General features: G+C 43.4%; 1 protein-coding gene across 2 annotated transcripts in view; it reads right to left on the reverse strand.

The window, feature by feature from the left end:
• The window catches only part of CPNE8 (copine 8), a 545,271-nt gene that overhangs the window by 111,884 nt on the left and 413,872 nt on the right, over positions 1-19,515 (reverse strand). For both annotated transcript variants that reach the window (XM_069764995.1, XM_069764997.1), the window contains exon 11: positions 15,735-15,810. In XM_069764995.1, coding sequence (XP_069621096.1) covers positions 15,735-15,810 — 76 coding nt within the window. The remainder of the gene's footprint in view (positions 1-15,734; positions 15,811-19,515) is intronic.

A 19,515-nucleotide genomic window follows, 5' to 3' on the forward strand; every position in this document is an offset into this window, starting at 1 on the left:
CGGATCCCGAAGTCTTCAGTAAAAAGGTAAAGAGACTGCAACCTTGTGTCCTCGTTATTGACCGCGTCTCACATCATCGCCACCTACACTACTGGGAAGTCCTGGGGAAGCACTTCACCTGTGGGAAGGTATTCCATCTAGCTGCTATTACATCACCCCAGTGGACCCCTTAGCAGCGTCGGTCACCCTGACCGAATACCACAGGTAGCGTCACGAATCCTTGACAAACTTACATCACCCTTTCATTGGACGCCCCTTAGCAGGGTCACGGACCGGGTCCAGCCACCGTGACAACCCTAGAACTGAGACATAGAGGACCGGTACCGAGTTACCCGCGACCCTGAGTCTGAGGGCGCTCCAAAGGATAGTGCAAATTCTTCTATCTCTTCTCCTAATCTCACACAGACTTGATGATGTTGAGGGCTCCATGTAGCCCAAATCATTTCCAGGACTCAAAATTCTTCTTTACACTGAATATAGTTCTTAATGACATTGGCTCCATGTTTGGAGCCAATGTCCTGCTGCCAAATAAATTTGAAGCCACTCATATGCCTCCCTGATGTGATTGCATGATGGGTACCTATCTGCATGCATCTCTCAGCATGGCAGACAGACACAATTAATCGTGTCTAGCCCTCAACTTTATTTGTTGAAATACAGCTCCGAGCTTGCAAGGAGCCTCAACCATGTCTCACTGTTGACTGCAGGTACTCATTACTGTACCGCTCTCTATATGTTCATCAAACTGACTTTTGTTTGAAATTTCAATATTTCAAATTTTGATTAGCATATATACTCGGGTATGAGCCAAGGCACCTAATTTTACCGCAAAAAACTGGGAAAACTTATTGACTTGAGTTTAAGCCTGGTATGCATTGTCCCCTCATCCCCTTCCTGGTATGCACGGCCTCCTCATCCCTATCCATGCAAGGATAGGGACGAGGAGCCATGCATACCAAGATAGAGATCCTGGTATGCATGGCTCCTCATCCATATCCTTGCATGCATGGCTCCTCATCCCTATCCTGGTTTGCATGGTTCCTCATCCCCATCCTGCTATGCATGGCTCCTCATTCCTATCCTGGTATGCGTTGTCCACATATCCCTATTCTGGTATGCATTGCTCCACATCCCTATCCTTGTATGCATGGCTCCTCATCCCTATCCTTGTCTGCATGGCTCTTCATCCCTATCCTTGTATGCATGGCTCCTCATCCCTATCCTGGTGTGATTTTCCCATCTCTATCCTTGATTGCATGGCTCCATCCCAACCCTTTTATACATGGCTCTAAACTTATCCTGGTATGATTGGCCCCCATCCCTATCCTTGTATGCATGGCTCCATTTCTATCCCTGAATGCATGGCCCCATCCCTATCCTTGAGTGCATGACTCCATCCCTATCCTTATATGCATGGCTCCATCCCTATCCATGTATGCATGGCCCCCATTACCTATCTTTGTATGCATGGCTTCATCCCTATCCTTGTATGCATGGCTTCATCCCTATCCTTGTATACATGGTCCCATCCTTACCCTTGAATGCATTGCACCATCCCTACCCTTGAATGCATGGCTCCATCCCTATCATTGAATGCATGGCTCCATCCCTATCATTGTATGCATGGCTCCATCCCTATCCTTGTATGCATGACCTCATCCCTATTCTGGTATGATTGGCCACCATCAAAAACAGTAACAAAATAAACTATTATACATATCGTCCTGCGCTCACCTCGCATCGTCTAGTTCCAGTGCCAGCAGCTGCTTTATGCTTGTAAGCAGCGCATGGCAGGTACGTCATGCGCTGCTCACAAGCAGAGGACAGGTGCCGGAATACTAACCGCTCCCCATGCCAGAACTATGTGCTTGGAGGCGCTACTTAAGAGAAATTAATATTCACCTCTCTCCATGCCCATAGGAGTGGAGAGAGGTGAATATTCATTTATTTTAAGTAGAGGGCACAATGACTGCCCAGCAGCTGCAGGAGCTGGCTGCTGAGGCTGACACTGTGCGTGCTATTACAGAGAAATGAATATTCACTGCCAGCGCAGTGAATATTCATTTCTCTTTAGCAGAGGACACAGGATTAAGCAGCAGCAGCCAACTCCTGCCTCCTGTGACCCGCTGCCATTCCCCCTCCTACTTCTGGACACCTCATTCAAGTATAAGTCGAGGAGGGCGCTTTCAGCACAAAAAAATGTGCTGAAAACCGGTTTTTACTTACCGGTAATAGGATTTTACAGAGTCCACGATAGCACCCTTACGGGAGAGAGGGGATCCGCCCACCATCTGGACAGGAACCTACAGGATTTAAAGGGGCAGTCCCCCTCACCACTCCAGTTTGTGTTTCAGAGTATAAGGGACACCGCCATTGAGTTAGTACACAATCATATATACTTAAACATTACTAAATACCATCACCTTCTAAAGAGTGATAATTAAAGGCACACCTTCCAATGGAGTGCAGGAAACCAGTGATTACAGGGGAAAATGTGCGGGTGCTGTCGTGGACTCTGTAAAATCCTATTACCCGTAAGTAAAAACTGGTTTTCCTATCGCCACAACAGCACCCTTACGAGAGACTTTAAAAGACTACAGCACTAAGTACTGAACGGCCAAAGTTTAAATTGGCCTTAGATGATAGATCAAGATGGTAATGTTTATAAAAGGTGGAAGGGGATGACCACGTTGCCGCCTTACATATCACGTCTATGGAGACGTCCGTTCTCTCCGCCCAGGATGAGGCCATGGCTCGAGTGGAGTGGGCCTTGATGCCGTCTGGTGGTATTTGACCTTTGGCAACATAGACAAGACATATTGTATCTCTTATCCATCTGGCGATAGACCCTTTCGTTACACTCGCCCCTTTCCTTGGATTCTGAAAGGAAACAAACAGAGCCCTACTCTGCCTCCAAGGTTCTGTTTTGCGCAAGTATTCTAACACTGTTCTTCTAACATCTAGCATATGACATTTCTGCTCTTCTGCCAAAACTGGATTGTCACAAAATGATGGTAAATATATTTCCTGACTTCTGTGAAATTTAGAAGCTACCTTTGGTAGATATGCTGGATCTGGTTTTAACACTATCCTATCCTGAAAGACAATTAGATAAGGGGGGTCTATCGACAATGCTTGCAAATCACTCACTCTTCTAGCAGAAGTCGGGCCACTAGAAAGGCTGTTTTTAAAGTTAAATATTTAATGGAGACAATCTAACGGCTCAAAGGAGGGTTCTGCTAAAGCATCCAAAACCAAATTTAGATCCCATGGTGGCAATCTAGCAACATGAACGGGGTTACTACGTTCAGTAGCTTTAATGAATCTAGATACCCATCTATTTCCCGCCACATTGCTGTTATATAATGCCCCCAGGGCTGATATTTGAACTCTAAGGGTATTTACCGTCAAACCCAATTCTCGGCCCTTCTGTAAGAACTCCAGAATAGCCGGAATTGGAATTTTGTCCGTAAAAGGATGTTGGTAAAAGGCAAGGAACTTCTTCCAGATCCTAGAGTAGATTTTAGTAGTAACTTCTTTTCGGCTACTTAAAAGGGTAGATATTAAAGCATCTGAAAACCCTTTCCTCTTTAATAACTCCCTCTCAAATTCCATGCCGTCAAATGCAGAGATTCCACATTGGGGTAACGGAATGGACCCTGAGAAAGAGGTTCCGGACTCACAGGCAACACCCAGGGGTCGGTCACTGACATTGCCCTGAGTAAGGAAAACCATGTCCTCCTGGGCCAGAAGGGGGCAATTAGGATCACTCTCGCCCTCTCCTCCCTGATCTTCCTGAGAACTAGAGGGATCAGACATATTGGGGGAAATGCATATGCTAGAGGGTAATCCCAATGAATCTGAAGGAAGTCTATTATACAAGGTTTGTCTGCTACCCGAAGGGATGCAAACTTCCTGGTCTGTCTGTTTTCCCTCGTCGCAAACAGTTCTATATCGGGTAACCCCCACTATGTTTGAACACTAGCCGACTTAAAGCCCATTCTCCCTGACGTAATCTGCCTCTGTGTTGTGTTCTCCTCGAATGTGAACAGCTGAAAGAGAGCGAAAGTGAGCTTCGGCTATCTCGAGTATGTCTGTGGTGGTGTTCATTAGAGACCTTGACCTTGTCCCTCCCTGATGGTTGAGATATGCTACTACTGTTGCATTTGTCTGACTGGACCCTTACATGCGAATCCCGCAGGAATAGTAGCCACCTGAGTAGGATATTTTTTACTGCCGTAAGCGCCTTCCAATTTGAGGACTCTTGGGTCTCTAAGAAAGACCATTGCCCTTGAGTCCAAACATCTATGTGAGCTCCCCATCCTATTGGACTGGCATCGGTTGTAACCGTGTTGTCTGGTACTATTCCCCAATGTACCCCTTTTGCCAAATGTTCCATATTTAGCTACCATCCCAGACTGCACAGAGTGGCGGTGGATAGCCTGAGTCTTCCGCCTAGGTGACGTTGAAGACTCCTTTCTGCCTCCAGGACTTGAGCTTGCAATATGCGAGTGTGGAATTGAGCCCACTGAACGGCCGGTATGCAAGATGTTAATGATCCCAAAAGGGACATTGCGTCTCTCAAGGTCAGATCTGTTTTTTTATCACAGTCTTGACTTTGTGCATAATTCTCTGCTTCTTTTCTTCTGGAAGGAAACATAGCTGATTCTCCGAATTTAGCCGAATACCCAGGAAAGTCTGACTCGTTGATGGTTCTAATTTTGACTTTTCTAGATTGACCAGCCAACCCAGGTCCTGTAGGGAAGATATTATTTCGTTTAGGCGACTTTTACATTGGAAAAATGAATTTCCCACTACTAGGAAGTCATCCAAGTAGGGTATAATTAAAGTATCCTGTTCTCTGACATAGGCCATCACTTCTGCAATGATCTTAGTAAACACCCTTGGTGCCATAGATAGTCCAAATGGCATTGCAGTAAACTGAAAGTGTCTGAACTGATCGTTTAAGCGCACCACCATTCTGAGGAATGGTTGATCCTTGTGAATGGGCAGATGGTAATACGCATCTTTTAAATCCAGGACTGTCATATAACATCTGGGAAAAAGAAGTTTAGTCGCTGTTTTAATTGATTCCATTTTAAAGGCATGGTATTGTAGATATTTGTTCAGCTTCCGTAAATTTATGATGGTTCGAAAGGTTCCATCAGGTTTGGAGATTAAAAATAAAGGGGAATAGAACCCTTCCCCCTCCTGATCTTTTGGAACCTCTACAATAACCTCCTTCTGTCTCAACAGTCTCAACATCTGAACCTCTTTTTCCATGGCCTTTTGTTGATCTAAGGAATCAGGGGCAGTCAATATATAGAAATCAGAAGGTCTTTCCCGGAATTCTAATTTTAATCCTGACCCAACTATACCCAGAACCCAATTGCTGGAAGTTATTCTGGCCCACTGAGTATAGAAATCTTTTAATCTGCCCCCTACTGGAAGATCTGATTTAACAGTAATGTCGCCTACGTCTTGAAGAAGATGATGAGGCATTAAAGTCTGAACCTTTCTTCTTCGGCTCCGTCGACTCCCAATCTCTGTTTGAGTAAGGTCTTCGGTATGGGAAGCGTCTCTTGAAGGTATTTCTAAAGGTAGGATTGAATACTTTAGGAAAACCTTTCTTCCTATCCTCAGCCTTAGCCAGGATGTCATCCAGTACCGGGCCAAACAAGTACTCACCCCTACACGGAATAATACATAGTTTAGCTCTTGCCTGAGCATCCCCTTTCCAGGTCTTAAGCCATAGGGCTCGGCGAGCAGCATTCGAGAGTCCCGCAGATTTGGCTGCAAGCTTCAGAGAATCTACTGATGCATCTGCCAAATACGCTACACCCTCACGTATCTGAGAGAGGGAGTTTAGTAACTTGTCTCTAGGCACTTTAGATTTCAGCTGTGTGTGTGTGTGAACATGATCATACAGACTTGTTCACTGTGCAAGTAGCCCATGTGTTCCTGTTTCCATAATTGTTCTCTTGTGTCTACAAGACTGGGGAGTTCCACCACTCCTCTTGGGCTATCTGCACAAGAGCTGTTCTACCCTGTATGCACACATGGATTTTTCCTCTCTGAACCCTGTTCACACAGGTTATATACAGATGATCAGGTTTTTAAATACATCAGATAGGGATTGCATACATTAGTTAGGACTGCTCTGATAAGGGTATACCGTGAAGATTGGTAGAGCAGCTTAGTATACATTTTTTGCAAAAAACGTATCAACCAAATACCCTGTTTTTTACATCTTTTACTAGCACTTGCGGATTACTGCAACATTTTTTCAAACTGAGTGTTTTTGGTTTTACTATTCTCTTTTGTGTCTTCATAGTTTAGCTCTTGCCTGAGCATCCCCTTTCCAGGTCTTAAGCCATAGGGCTCGGCGAGCAGCATTCGAGAGTCCCGCAGATTTGGCTGCAAGCTTCAGAGAATCTACTGATGCATCTGCCAAATACGCTACACCCTCACGTATCTGAGAGAGGGAGTTTAGTAACTTGTCTCTAGGCACTTTAGATTTCAGCTGTTCTTCCAGCTGGGTTATCCAGACCATAACTGATCTGGCTGTGCAAGTACTAGAGATCGCAGGTTTGAATGCTCCTGATGATGACTCCCAAACCTTTTTCAAAAACATATCCGCTTTTCTATCTGACGGATCCTTTAGAAGACCTACATCTTCCAGTGGCAAAGTACCTGCCTTAGATGTAGAAGCCACGGCCGCGTCCACCTTAGGGACTTTCATCCATTCAGCTAAGTCGTTATCATCAAAGGGATACCTTCTCTTTGCAGATGACGATAAAAAACCTTTGTCCTGCTTATCCCATTCCCGTTTAATAAGGTTTTTAACTGTTTCAACTACTGGAAATGACTTACGACTTTTTTGACACAAGCCCGCAAACATTATATCTTGCGCAGATCTTGGTTGTTTGTTCTCTGCAACCCCCATGGTTGCCCAAACCCCTTTGACCAATACATCCATATTCTCCACTGAAAAACATGGCCTTCCCTCTTCATCCGAGGAGGATGGCGATGAGGAGCGAGAACATTCACCCTCTTGTAAGGACGGGCTAGATCCCGGAGATATGTCCCTGACCGATCTTTCATGGCGACTGCCTCTAAGGGAATAACTTATTTCTTCCCTGATGACCGCCCTGAGGTCTGATGAACGAAGGGGAGCCTGTTCCTCTAACGTCCGACAAATGAAAGCCTGGCGAAGCCTCTTATTATAGCTATCAACGGAACTGTGCATAATGCACATTGCTTATGCTTAGATTTTGATGACTTTTTAACCTAAAACAAAGCACAAGAAAACGGACCATATCAGCACCAGGTGTATCTTTAACACTCACCAAAGGCTGATCCCATGAATACCGGTTTTGGAGGAGATGAATCCGCACGTGACGATGGGGTGCTCGTATGCTGCTGCCCCCGTACCACACTGCTGCTACTCCTTGAGTGGCCGCTACCGCTCTTGCTGCGTTGCTCCAGCACCTCTACCTGAGGGTGCTCTGTGTCCCCTACTGAGGACATCTTGCCGCACAGCTCATTCCACAGCCGCCTCTCCTCCCCCGGCTTACCCCGGAAGCGTATCAACTACTTCCGGGTTCACCAGCGCCGGCGAGAACGCTGAACCAGCATGTATATCCACGATCCAGGACGGCACTGCCCCACCCCTGGGACGTGCTCTACATGGCCAGACGAGGAGGGGTCTGCAAGCAGGACACCCCCGACGCTGTTTCCAGCGACCCCGTCTCTGCCATTCCCACAGACACCGCACAGAGGCTGAGGACCTGGGTAGGAGAACCTTCATGCTTTAGCACCTGTGTTCCCATCTAGGACAGGAACCTAAACTGGAGTGGTGAGGGGGACCGCCCCTTTAAATCCTGTAGGTTCCTGTCCAGATGGTGGGCGGATCCCCTCTCTCCCGTGAGGGTGCTGTCGTGGCAATAGGAAAAACTCAGCTTACACTCGAATACATATGGTAATTAGTCCAAAGCACCTGATGTAATTTTCTGCACCCCAGTTGGCTTTCTCAGGGGTAGTAATCAAATGGAATAATAGTTCACATGTAAGTTGTTGTCATGTCCCTGTCCCTGGTATGATAACAATGGGGAGAAAAAAGTATTTAGTCAGCCACCAATTGTTCAAGTTCCCACTTAAAAAGATGAGAGAGGCCTGTAATTGAAATCATAGGTAGACCACAACTATGAGAGTCAAAATTGAGAAAACAAATGCAGAAAATCACCTTCTCTGATTTGGCAAGATTTATTTTTCAAATTATGGTGGAAAATAAGTATTTGGTCACCTAAAAACATGCAAAATTTCTGGCTCTCAAAGATCTGTAACTTCTTCTTTAAGAAGCTCCTCTGTCCTCTACTCATTACCTGTAGTAATGGCACCTGTTTGAACTTGTTATCAGTATAAAAGACACCTCCCTACAACCTCAAACAGTCACAATCCAAACTCCACTATGGTGAAGACCAAATAGCTGTTGAAGGACACCAGAAACAAAATTGTAGCACTGCACCAGGCTGGAAAGATTGAATCTGCAATAGGCAAGCAGCTTGGTGTGATGAAATCAACTGTGGGAGTAATAATAAGAAAATAGAAGACATATAAGACACTGATAATCTCTCTCGATCTGGGGCTCCAGGCAAATTCTCACCCTGTGGGGTCAAAATGATCACAAGAACGGTGAGCAAAGATCCCAGAACCACATGGGGGGACCTAGTGAATGACCTGCATAGAGCTGGAACCACCGTAACAAAGGCTACCATCAGTAACACACTATGCCACCAGGGACTCAGATCCTCAAGTGCCAGACATGTCCCCCTGCTTAAGCCAGTACATGTCTGGGCCCATCTGAAGTTTGCTAGAGAGCATTTGGATTATCCAGAAGAGTATTTGGGAGAATGTCATATGGTCTAATGAAACCAAAATAGAACTGTTTGACAGAAACAAAACTCGTCATGTTTGGAGGAGACAGAACGCTGAGTTGCATCCAAAGAAAACCATAACTATTGTGAAGCATAGGGGTAGCAACATCATGCTTTGGGGCTGTTTCTCTGCAAAGGGACCAGGACGACTGATCTGTGTACATGAAAGAATGAATGGGGCCATGTATCATGAGATTTTGAGTGCAAACCTCCTTCCATCAGCAAGGGCATTGAAGATGAAACATGGATGGGTACATTGCCAGGGCAACGAAGGAGTGGCTTCGTAAAATGCATATGAAGGTCCTGGAGTGGCCTAGCCAGTCTTTAGATCTCAATCTCATAGAAAACCTTTGGAGGCAGTTGAATCTCCATGTTGCCCAGCGACAGTCGCCCCCCAAAAATCACTGTTCTAGAGGAGATCTGCATGGAGGAATGGGCAAACCTTGTGAAGACTTACAGAAAATGTTTGACCTCTGTCTTTGCCAACAAAGGATATATAACAAAATATTGAGATGAACTTTTGTAAATGACCAAATACTTATTTTCCACCATAATTTGAAAAATAAATCTTGCTAAATCAGACAAGGTGATTTTCTGGATTTGTTTTATCAATTTTGACTCATAGTTATGGTCTACCTGTGATGTTAATTACCGGCCCCTCTCATAAGCCACCAATTGTGCAAGCGGGAGAACTTGCACAATTGGTGGCTGACCAAATACTTTTTTTCCCCCACTGTATATAGAAGCTGCACTGTTGATTTAGAATCATCCAGCGACTATAGGGGTTTAAATGTTCATAGCAGACATGGAGTTTTTAGCTCAGCCCCAGGGGATATTGGGAAAGTTGTTATTGTGTCCTGAACATCCAAGACTGAGTATGATATGTGTTAGAGAGTCTCCTGTCAGACTGAAATCAGACAAGCTGTATAGACCAGTTCTTCCTGGGAAGCAATTGCTGTAATCATAGAAGCAGTCAAGACAGCCAGGAGCATCTTTATTACCTCAAGATAGAAGTGAAAGAGCTACATCACTGGATTCATCCCCCCTCACCCCACCTCACTGCAGGAGCAAATTCTGCTTAGGTTAAGGGTACCGTCACACAGTGGCATTTTGATCGCTACGACGGCACGATCTGTGACGCTCCAGCATCGTAACAATATCGCTCCAGCGTCGTAGACTGCTGTCACACTTTGCAATGTATGACGCTGGAGCGATAATTTCATGACATATGTGCGATGTAGAAGCCGTTGGTTACTATGCGCACATCGTATACAATATCGTGCACACCTTTGTTACACCATGCGATCATGCCGCCACAGCGGGACACTAGACGACGAAAGAAAGTTTCAAACGATCTGCTACGACGTACGATTCTCAGCGGGGTCCCTGATCGCAGGAGCGTGTCAGACACAGCGAGATCGCTGGAACGTCACGGATATATTGCTGGAACGTCACAAATCGTGCCGTCGTAGTGATCAAAATGCCACTGTGTGACGGTACCCTAAGACACTGTGTGTGAAGTTATCTGTGAAGTGACTTTCATATATGTTGATGAAGCATTGCATGGAGAGAAGTGATTCTGTGTGATGAAAAGAAGCTTGAATAAAACCCTTGTGATAAACGCCAGCTGAGAACTGTGTAACAGCTGTGTGCCTGTAAACCGCGAACTCCCTTCTACTCTGAAGAATTATAATTAATGGTCGCCCTAAGTACGATTTCCCCAGGATTCCAAAAACAACTCATGTTTCCTTTCCTTCATAACCTGAGTGGCAACACTGGCCTCATATTTCCATGCTTATTTCTTTATCTATTATTTAGAAAGCCTTTTTTATGTGAAGGCAGAATGACATTTGTGCTTCAGATCTTTGCTTTGTAACTCACTGGTTATTCAGATTATGTAGGATTTTCAAAATTCATGGTTCTGTCATTGTTTTGTTTTCATATTTTGAATTGCTGAGTTAGTTTTACATTTTATGTAACAGACCTATTTCTTCAGAAAAGTGCCACAACTGATTCATCAGTTTGAGACAAGTCTATATTTTCTCCTTGGTTAGCATTTCATTATTTTGCCTTTGCCTCACTTTGAAAATGAGTGATGATTACAATATTGGAAAATTTTTGTAGAATCTCAAGGATTGTTCAATTGTATATATCCAACTGTTTTGCTGAAGATTCCGAATTTTAGAAGCGCAACCTACCAACATACAGTATAGTGGAAAATGTTTAGGTATGTGTAGAAAAATTACTGCAAAGTTAAAATGCATTCTAAAATGGAAGTGCTAGTTAATTTTATTAAATAAAATGGAAAATGAATAAACAACAGAGAAATTTAATTAAAAACAATATTTGGTGTGACCACTCTTTGCCTTCAAAACAGAATGAAAGCAGCAATTCTTCTGGGTACATTTGCACAAAGTCAGGGATTTTTTAGGATTATATTGCGGCGTATCAGTAACTAGTAACATAGTAACATAGTTAGTAAGGCCGAAAAAAGACATTTGTCCATCCAGTTCAGCCTATATTCCATCATAATAAATCCCCAGATCTACGTCCTTCTACAGAACCTAATTGTATGATACAATATTGTTCTGCTCCAGGAAGACATCCAGGCCTCTCTTGAACCCCTCGACTGAGTTCGCCATCACCACCTCCTCAGGCAAGCAATTCCAGATTCTCACTGCCCTAACAGTAAAGAATCCTCTTCTATGTTGGTGGAAAAACCTTCTCTCCTCCAGACGCAAAGAATGCCCCCTTGTGCCCGTCACCTTCCTTGGTATAAACAGATCCTCAGCGAGATATTTGTATTGTCCCCTTATATACTTATACATGGTTATTAGATCGCCCCTCAGTCGTCTTTTTTCTAGACTAAATAATCCTAATTTCGCTAATCTATCTGGGTATTGTAGTTCTCCCATCCCCTTTATTAATTTTGTTGCCCTCCTTTGTACTCTCTCTAGTTCCATTATATCCTTCCTGAGCACCGGTGACCAAAACTGGACACAGTACTCCATGTGCGGTCTAACTAGAGATTTGTACAGAGGCAGTATAATGCTCTCATCATGTGTATCCAGACCTCTTTTAATGCACCCCATGATCCTGTTTGCCTTGGCAGCTGCTGCCTGGCACTGGCTGCTCCAGGTAAGTTTATCATTAACTAGGATCCCCAAGTCCTTCTCCCTGTCAGATTTACCCAGTGGTTTCCCATTCAGTGTGTAATGGTGATATTGATTCCTTCTTCCCATGTGTATAACCTTACATTTATCATTGTTAAACCTCATCTGCCACCTTTCAGCCCAAGTTTCCAACTTATCCAGATCCATCTGTAGCAGAATACTATCTTCTCTTGTATTAACTGCTTTACATAGTTTTGTATCATCTGCAAATATCGATATTTTACTGTGTAAACCTTCTACCAGATCATTATACCAAGCAGATAACAATGATCAACTTTCTTAGGCTGGTTTCACATTAGCGTTTAAATCTGCAGCGTTTAAAACGCATCTGCAAGTGGTGGAAAAAATGCATATAAACGCGTACAAACGCAGAGTTTTTTAGACGCATGTGTTGTACGCGTTTACATGCATTTTTTCCTGCGTTTGCGTTTTTGGTGCGCATGATGAGAAATTTCACAAGAGAAAAATCAAGATAACCAGACACCGCCAATGGGACTACAGAGGGCGTATATGATGGGATCTCTATATATAGACCCTAGGGCTACTGAAATTTGAACAGTTTGCTACTGTATCCTGTGTCATGATGGATCTTCGCATGGAGAGCTTTTATTTTAACCTGGATTTCAGCTTCAAGCTGTTTCTTGCCTGTGCTTTTGCTTGGGAGCAAGACAGAAATCGCGAAAGATGGAGGAGACAACGTAGGGGTTTTTGGAGGCACCCCATTATTGAACTACGTGAGAGCCGTGGAGCCTATCACATGCTCTATGCTGAGCTTAATGCCAACCCGGAAAAGTTCCAGGAATACACACGAATGTCGCAAGACTGGTTCTGGGATTTGCTTTCTCGTGTCCAAGGAGCCATATGGCAACAGGACACCCAGCTCCGTAGAGTGATTCCACCCGAGGAAGGTCTGCTGGTTACATTAAGGTACGTTCAAAATCTAAACCAATGACAGTCCAAATTTAGTTTTTACTGACATGTATTTTTTGTGTATTTTCCTTTCTTTTTTTATCGTAACCACACCATAAAAAGAATAGATTGTAATTTTTTTTATGTTTGTTTTTCTTCCAGATTTCTGGCCACCGGAGAGAGTTTATCATCCCTCCACTTCCAATACCGGCTTGGAACATCCACCCTGTCCGGAATAGTTGCAGACACCTGCCGGGCTTTGTGGAATGTATTCCGGGATAAGTTTATACCCCTACCCACCTTGGACATGTGGCTTGAAATTGCGGAAAAATTCTGGAATGTGTGTGATTTCCCCAACTGTTTAGGAGCGGTGGATGGAAAGCACATTCGCATTATCAAACCAGCCAGGACAGGATCGGAGTACTTCAATTACAAAAAATATTTTTCTGTGGTGCTCATGGCAATAGCCGATGCGAACTGTCGCTTCATCGCCGTGGACATTGGAGCTTTTGGCCGTGGCAACGATTCCCAGACTTTCAAGAACTCGGATATGGGCCGCCGTGTGTATGGCAACAATTTCAATTTTCCACCGCCACAACCTCTCCCCAACACTCAAGGTCCACCAATGCCATTTGTTATGGTTGGGGATGAGGCCTTCCAGATGTGTGAAAACCTACTGAAGCCATATTCCAGTCGGGACTTGAACCACACTAGAAGGATCTTTAACTACAGACTGACCAGGGTCCGAAGAACAGTAGAGTGTACCTTTGGCATTCTGGTCGCTAAATGGCGCATTCTTGCATCAGCCATAAATCTAAAAGTGGAAACAGTCGACGAGGTGGTCAAAGCCTGTGTGGTTCTCCACAATTACATAATGACTAAGGAGCGACCCAACATTGAACTGGATGAACCAGTTGCACACCCACTGCCCGATTTCCAGCATCACCCGCTGCGGTCAACTGCAGCCGTTGGTCACATGCGGGACCAATTTGCTGCCTTTTTTGATTCAGATATTGGACGTGTGTCATGGCAGGACAATGTTGTGTAAATGTCCTGTTGTAATTATATCTGTACCAGTAATTTTCTACAATGATAATAATATTTCTCATTAATAAACTTTAATTTTGGTTGTGTTTACCATCTCTCCTATCTTTTTCCTCTCCAAACCAAGGTTGTCCTAAAACTGGCAGGGCAGTATTTGATCTGTATTTAATATCAGTTTTTGTAATCCAAAACCAGGAGTGGGTGATAAAGGCAGAGGTGCTAGTTATTATGTTAATATCATAATTTACCTCTAATTGTTCCACTCCTTGTTTTGGTTTACAAATACTGATATAAAACACTGGCCACATACTGCTAGTAATGGCAGCCATTATATAATGAGTATAATTAGTATAATGAGTATAATTTTTTTTAAAAAAGCCACAATTGTCTGTCACCACTGCTCTATAGAAAATGCAATAGAAGGCAATCAAAACAAGTTATGTACATCACAGTAATATGAATAAAACGGTCAGCTTGCCTTGCAAAAAAACAAGTCCTTCAAACACCAGAAAAATAAAAACGTTACAAGTTTCGCAAAACAGCAGCACAAACCAAATTTTTTTTTTACTGACGTTTGAGTTTTTTTTCAATACTTTATTAAAAAAATGTTTAACATTGAAGAATAAGGGGCAGCAGTATTTACCTACCCAGGTCTCAGAACTAATGCAGCAGGATGCAGCAAACCCATGTACTAAAGATGGCGGCAACACAGGTGCAAAATACTGATGAAACAGCCACTCACAGCCTACCAGTTCATGCAGGGGTGAGTGCTTAGTATTAAATTGTAAAAAAGCGGCTTGTGTAAGGCGCTGGTTGCACACAGGTAGAGCACAATGTCTGGCTTACAGCCTGTTAGTGACGCCCATACCAAATAATAGTAATAATCATTATTTTTATATAGCGCCAACATATTCCACAGCACTTTACAGTTTTGCACACATTATCATCACTGTCCCCGATGGGGCTCACAATCTAAATTCCCTATAAGTATTGCCTTTGGAATATGGGAGGAAACCGGAGTACCCGGAGGAAACCCACGCAAACATTGGGAGAACATACAAACTCCTTGCAGATGGGTTTGAACCTGCAGTGCAATCCGCTGACCACCAGGAGGCGCTCATAGCAATCTGGCAGTAACAACCATAGAGGTCTGCTGGAGACAGGGTCACAGATGGGCGGATTTCCGGCTCGCTTGCAGGAAGTGCGCGTTAAATGCCGCTGTAAGAGATCGACAGCAGCATTTAACTAGTAAACATCTGCGGGTGGATCACAAATCTACCCGTGGCTTTTAGAGGCACATGTCAGCTGTTTGGAACAGCTGACATGTTCCGGAAAAGATGAGGACTCAGCACCGGATCCCACATCAAAGGGAGGGAGTCTGACATCGGCGTACTATTACGCCCAATGTCAGAAAGGGGTTAATGATATCAAACCTACAACTCCTTCTGCAAAAAGAACAAACAATGTTGATATACCAATAAAAAATTTTTTATGAATCTTGAAAGAAAAGGAAAAAAATGCAAACTTAAAAAATCAAATTGTATTCATCCTAAAGGGGTAAAAAAGCATACAATCTACATTCAACATAAATTTATCCCTATTATATAGCACTTTGCCAGATAACACTATTTGTTTTAGTCTTTACTTTTCACAGTATATTTTTTCATCTTACCTCATATACATTGAACTGTGACTGCCCTCTAGACAACTCTCTGTAGCTTGTTGAGAATTCACCAATGTAATCATGACTAGGAATATAAAGACAATGATATGTTACTACATATTATTGGAGGGCAAGTAACTTTTTCCAGGACTACCACTATTTAAGAAAATGAGAATTATTGCACAAAAGTCAACAAAATACATGCAAAGTGTGCACATAATATACATATTATACACAGGGTAAGCTGGATTGATAAGGACTCAGAAAGTGTCCTAGTGATACACATGTTCCTTTCCTTACCCTTCCTTTGAGTTCAAAATACCCTAAGATGTGTAGCGTTAGATGACCAACTTTGAAAAGAAATACTATTTTGTAATATTCTTTCAGCAATTGGTCTTCATATGTGTCGCTATACTTTGGTTGTGGTGTGCTTTGAAGCCTAGTAAGCATTTTGCTGAGATGTTTTGATATTGTATTAACTTTGTGAGATTACAGAGCTTAAAGGGTTATTCTCATTATGTTAAATTATTCTGATCTGACTTACATCCAAGTTTGGTCAGAGTGGCATCAGTTTTTCTTTCAGGTGGACAGGAAAAAAAAAAGAAATTTCTCCACCCTCTCTATTCTGCCACTCCATGAAATTAAAGGGAACCTGTCACCCCATTTTTTCAAGATGAGCTAAAAATACCGTTAAATAGGGGCAGAGCTGTGCATTACATTAGTGTATTTTGTGAGCCTTTATTCCACACCTATGCTGCCAAAATACCTTTGTAAAGTCGCCGTTTTGGGCTGTCACTCACGCTGGTCAGGTCATATGGGCGTGGTGACAGCGCTGTTTCTCCCCCAGATCTCCGTTGGTGGCGTAGTGGTGTGCGCATGTCCAACTGGCGAATCCACTGCGCAGCTTGAAGGAAAATAGCGCGATCTGCGCTATTCAGCTGTTTATCGGTGGGCGCGGCCATCTTTGTGAGGCCGCGCGTGTGCAGATGGTGATCGCGGCGGCCATTTTCTTCAGTATCAGGCGGGCTACTTAACCCTGTTCCCAGCTCAGGTCTTTGCGGTTTATTGCAGTTCCTATGTGTTGTGGTGGCGAGTGGTGCTCTACGTGCTACTCTCCCAAGGTTTCTCCTAGAGGAATTTACTTATTCTTGACTATGCTCTGGCTACATCACCAGAGGCCAGCTGCCAGGCGACATTGGGCTTGGGAAGGGCTCTGCTAAAGTACCCTTCCCATTTACTAGGAGCTGGGTGAAATGTATCCTGGTCCTTTAATACTCTTTTAGCTGGGGCACCTTGCACCAAGTGCATCTGTGGCTGTGCCTTTGCTGGTTTAGTGCCAGTCCTGATGTGTCTCTCTGCAACTGCACATATCACATAACCACTGTAGCCCATCCACAATTCTTTCTGAGCAAAATAATAGGGTTTCTACCTCTCAGACGTAAGTTTGAAGGTTGCAGCCTATCGGTTGTCTCTGAATGGCTGCAATGACTATGTGACATTATTTATGTTAGAAAACCAGTGGGGACACAGAGCTGAAAGCTGTGGAGCGGTGTCAATCTGAAACGTAAAAAATATCATTACCTCTTAGAATGAAACCACACGACAGCTTTCAGCTCTGTATTCCCTCACTGGTCTCCTAACATAAATAACGTCACATAGCCATTGCAGTCATTCAGGGGCCACTAATTGGCTTCACTCCCCAAAAGTTATGTCTGAGAGGAAGAAACCCTGATCTTCTGCTCGGACAGAATTGTAGATGGGCTGCAGCGGTAATACTTTCTCAAGGTGTAAAATCAAGAACGTTTATAAAGTGTTAATTTAAAAAAAAAAAATCTAGTAAGTTTTGTGACTGCTTAGATTAAAAGATTTTGTAATTTTGTGAAATTTGTCAGACATATTGATGGCAAAATTGGTATGTAAGGCTACTTTCACACATCCGTCCCTCGCAGTCACGCATAATCCGGTGGCGGGGCGGATTGCTGGATCCGGCGCAATTAGTGTAAAAACTGATTGTGCCGGATCAGCTTTTCTTCCGGATCCGGGATAAATATATAATGTAAAAAAATAATAAGCAAAAATGAAAAATCATGATATTCTCACCTCCTGGCGGCCCCGGCAGCCTTCCCACTCCTCGCAATGGTCGCGATGCTCCTGGTCTCAGTAATGCATCGCGGCAATGACCTGTGATGACGTAGCGGTCTCGCGAGACCGAACGTCATCTGGGGTCATCACCGCGATGCATTACTGGGACCGGGAAGCGGGAAGGCTGTGGGGAACGCCGGAAGATGAGAATATCACGATTTTTAATTTTTGTTTATTATTTTCTACATTATATCTTTTTACTATTGATGCTGCATAGGCAGCATCAATAGTAAAAAAGAGAGAGCGAGAACAGGGCATGCGCAGTTTGGAGGCCGGACTCCGGTGCCGGATATCGTCATGTGGCGCATCCGGCCCTTATAGGCGTCCATTGTCAGAAAAGTCGGACAGCGCCGATTTTGGCACCATTAGGTTTTTCGCGGCAACAAAAAACGTTCATCTGGACGTTCTCTCCGGCTGCCGGACCGGCAATTTTTGCCGGATCCGGCAAAAAAACGATGAAACGTTGGGACAAGGCACAAACCGGCGCTAATACAACTCTATGAGAAAAAAACAGATCCGGTGGAAAAAAAGCGGATTAGTTTTTTTTGAAAATTTGCCGTATGGTGCCTGATGCAAAAACCTGATGTGTGAAAGTAGCCTAAGTAAGAACTTTTCACATCTGGAACATACCATTTATGCATAATGCACTGCTTGGGTCAGACTTTTAGCCACAAACATAACTTTGCTATTTATGTACTGTATTTTTGGGGCTGGAACTCTTTTTTTCCTTTAGTTTTTCTTAAAATAGAAATTCACAAAGAACATAAATATGGTGATGCAATCTTCTAATGGTAAATGAGGTAGATAGTACCAGCCAAGACTAGGCTAGATGCTTGTCAGAGATTACAAATTAAAGCTAATACATCAACAATGTCAAACATGAACAATAATATACAGTATACACAGAAATTACATTTTCAAACTTAGTAGTTTTTGTGGGAACGGGAAAGGGCAGATGTCTTGAAAAGTATGGCAAAGTCATTGCCAGATTATGTAAATTTAACCCCATGATCCTAAGTATGTTAGAAAGGTCTAAAATATTAGGTACTTTAAGTGTCTTTATATGACTTATAGGCCTAAAGCTGAGCTTTTTTCCAGGGCAAAAAGCAAGCTGACATCAGCGGAGAGGATAAATGAACCAAGTGAGACAGTCTGTTCATATTGTGCCAGTAGTTTAATGTGCTTTTAGTTATAATACAAGAAACTGCTGCCAAACTTCTTTTTATTTTTAGCCAAACTGCCTTGTGAAGATATTCTACAATCTCTCTAACGTTCCTAACATCCCTCTATTTGTTCATCGGGAGAGTTATATGAGAGATGAGCTAGGGCTATCCATCTAGATAACTTGAAATATGTATAATATAGTTACCCATTTGTGACTTACACGCTGCCAATGCCATTTTGCTTAAAAAAAATATCAATGAGTAACCAGATGGTAGATTTTCCTTTTGAAAACATTTTGGAAATTAAGTAGAAAAAGGAATTTCAGTAACACATAGGCCTTAAAGGGACTGTTGAGTCAGAACATATTGATGACCTTTCCTGGAGTAGAGCCATCATAAATCTGATATCGATAATCTATCCTTGGGACCACCTCTGATCACTTGTTACAAGCTCCGCGGCAGCCGGATGTAATCATATGGAATGG

Source organism: Ranitomeya imitator, chromosome 4, assembly GCF_032444005.1.
Source record: "Ranitomeya imitator isolate aRanImi1 chromosome 4, aRanImi1.pri, whole genome shotgun sequence".
NCBI classification, from domain to species: Eukaryota; Metazoa; Chordata; class Amphibia; order Anura; family Dendrobatidae; genus Ranitomeya; species Ranitomeya imitator.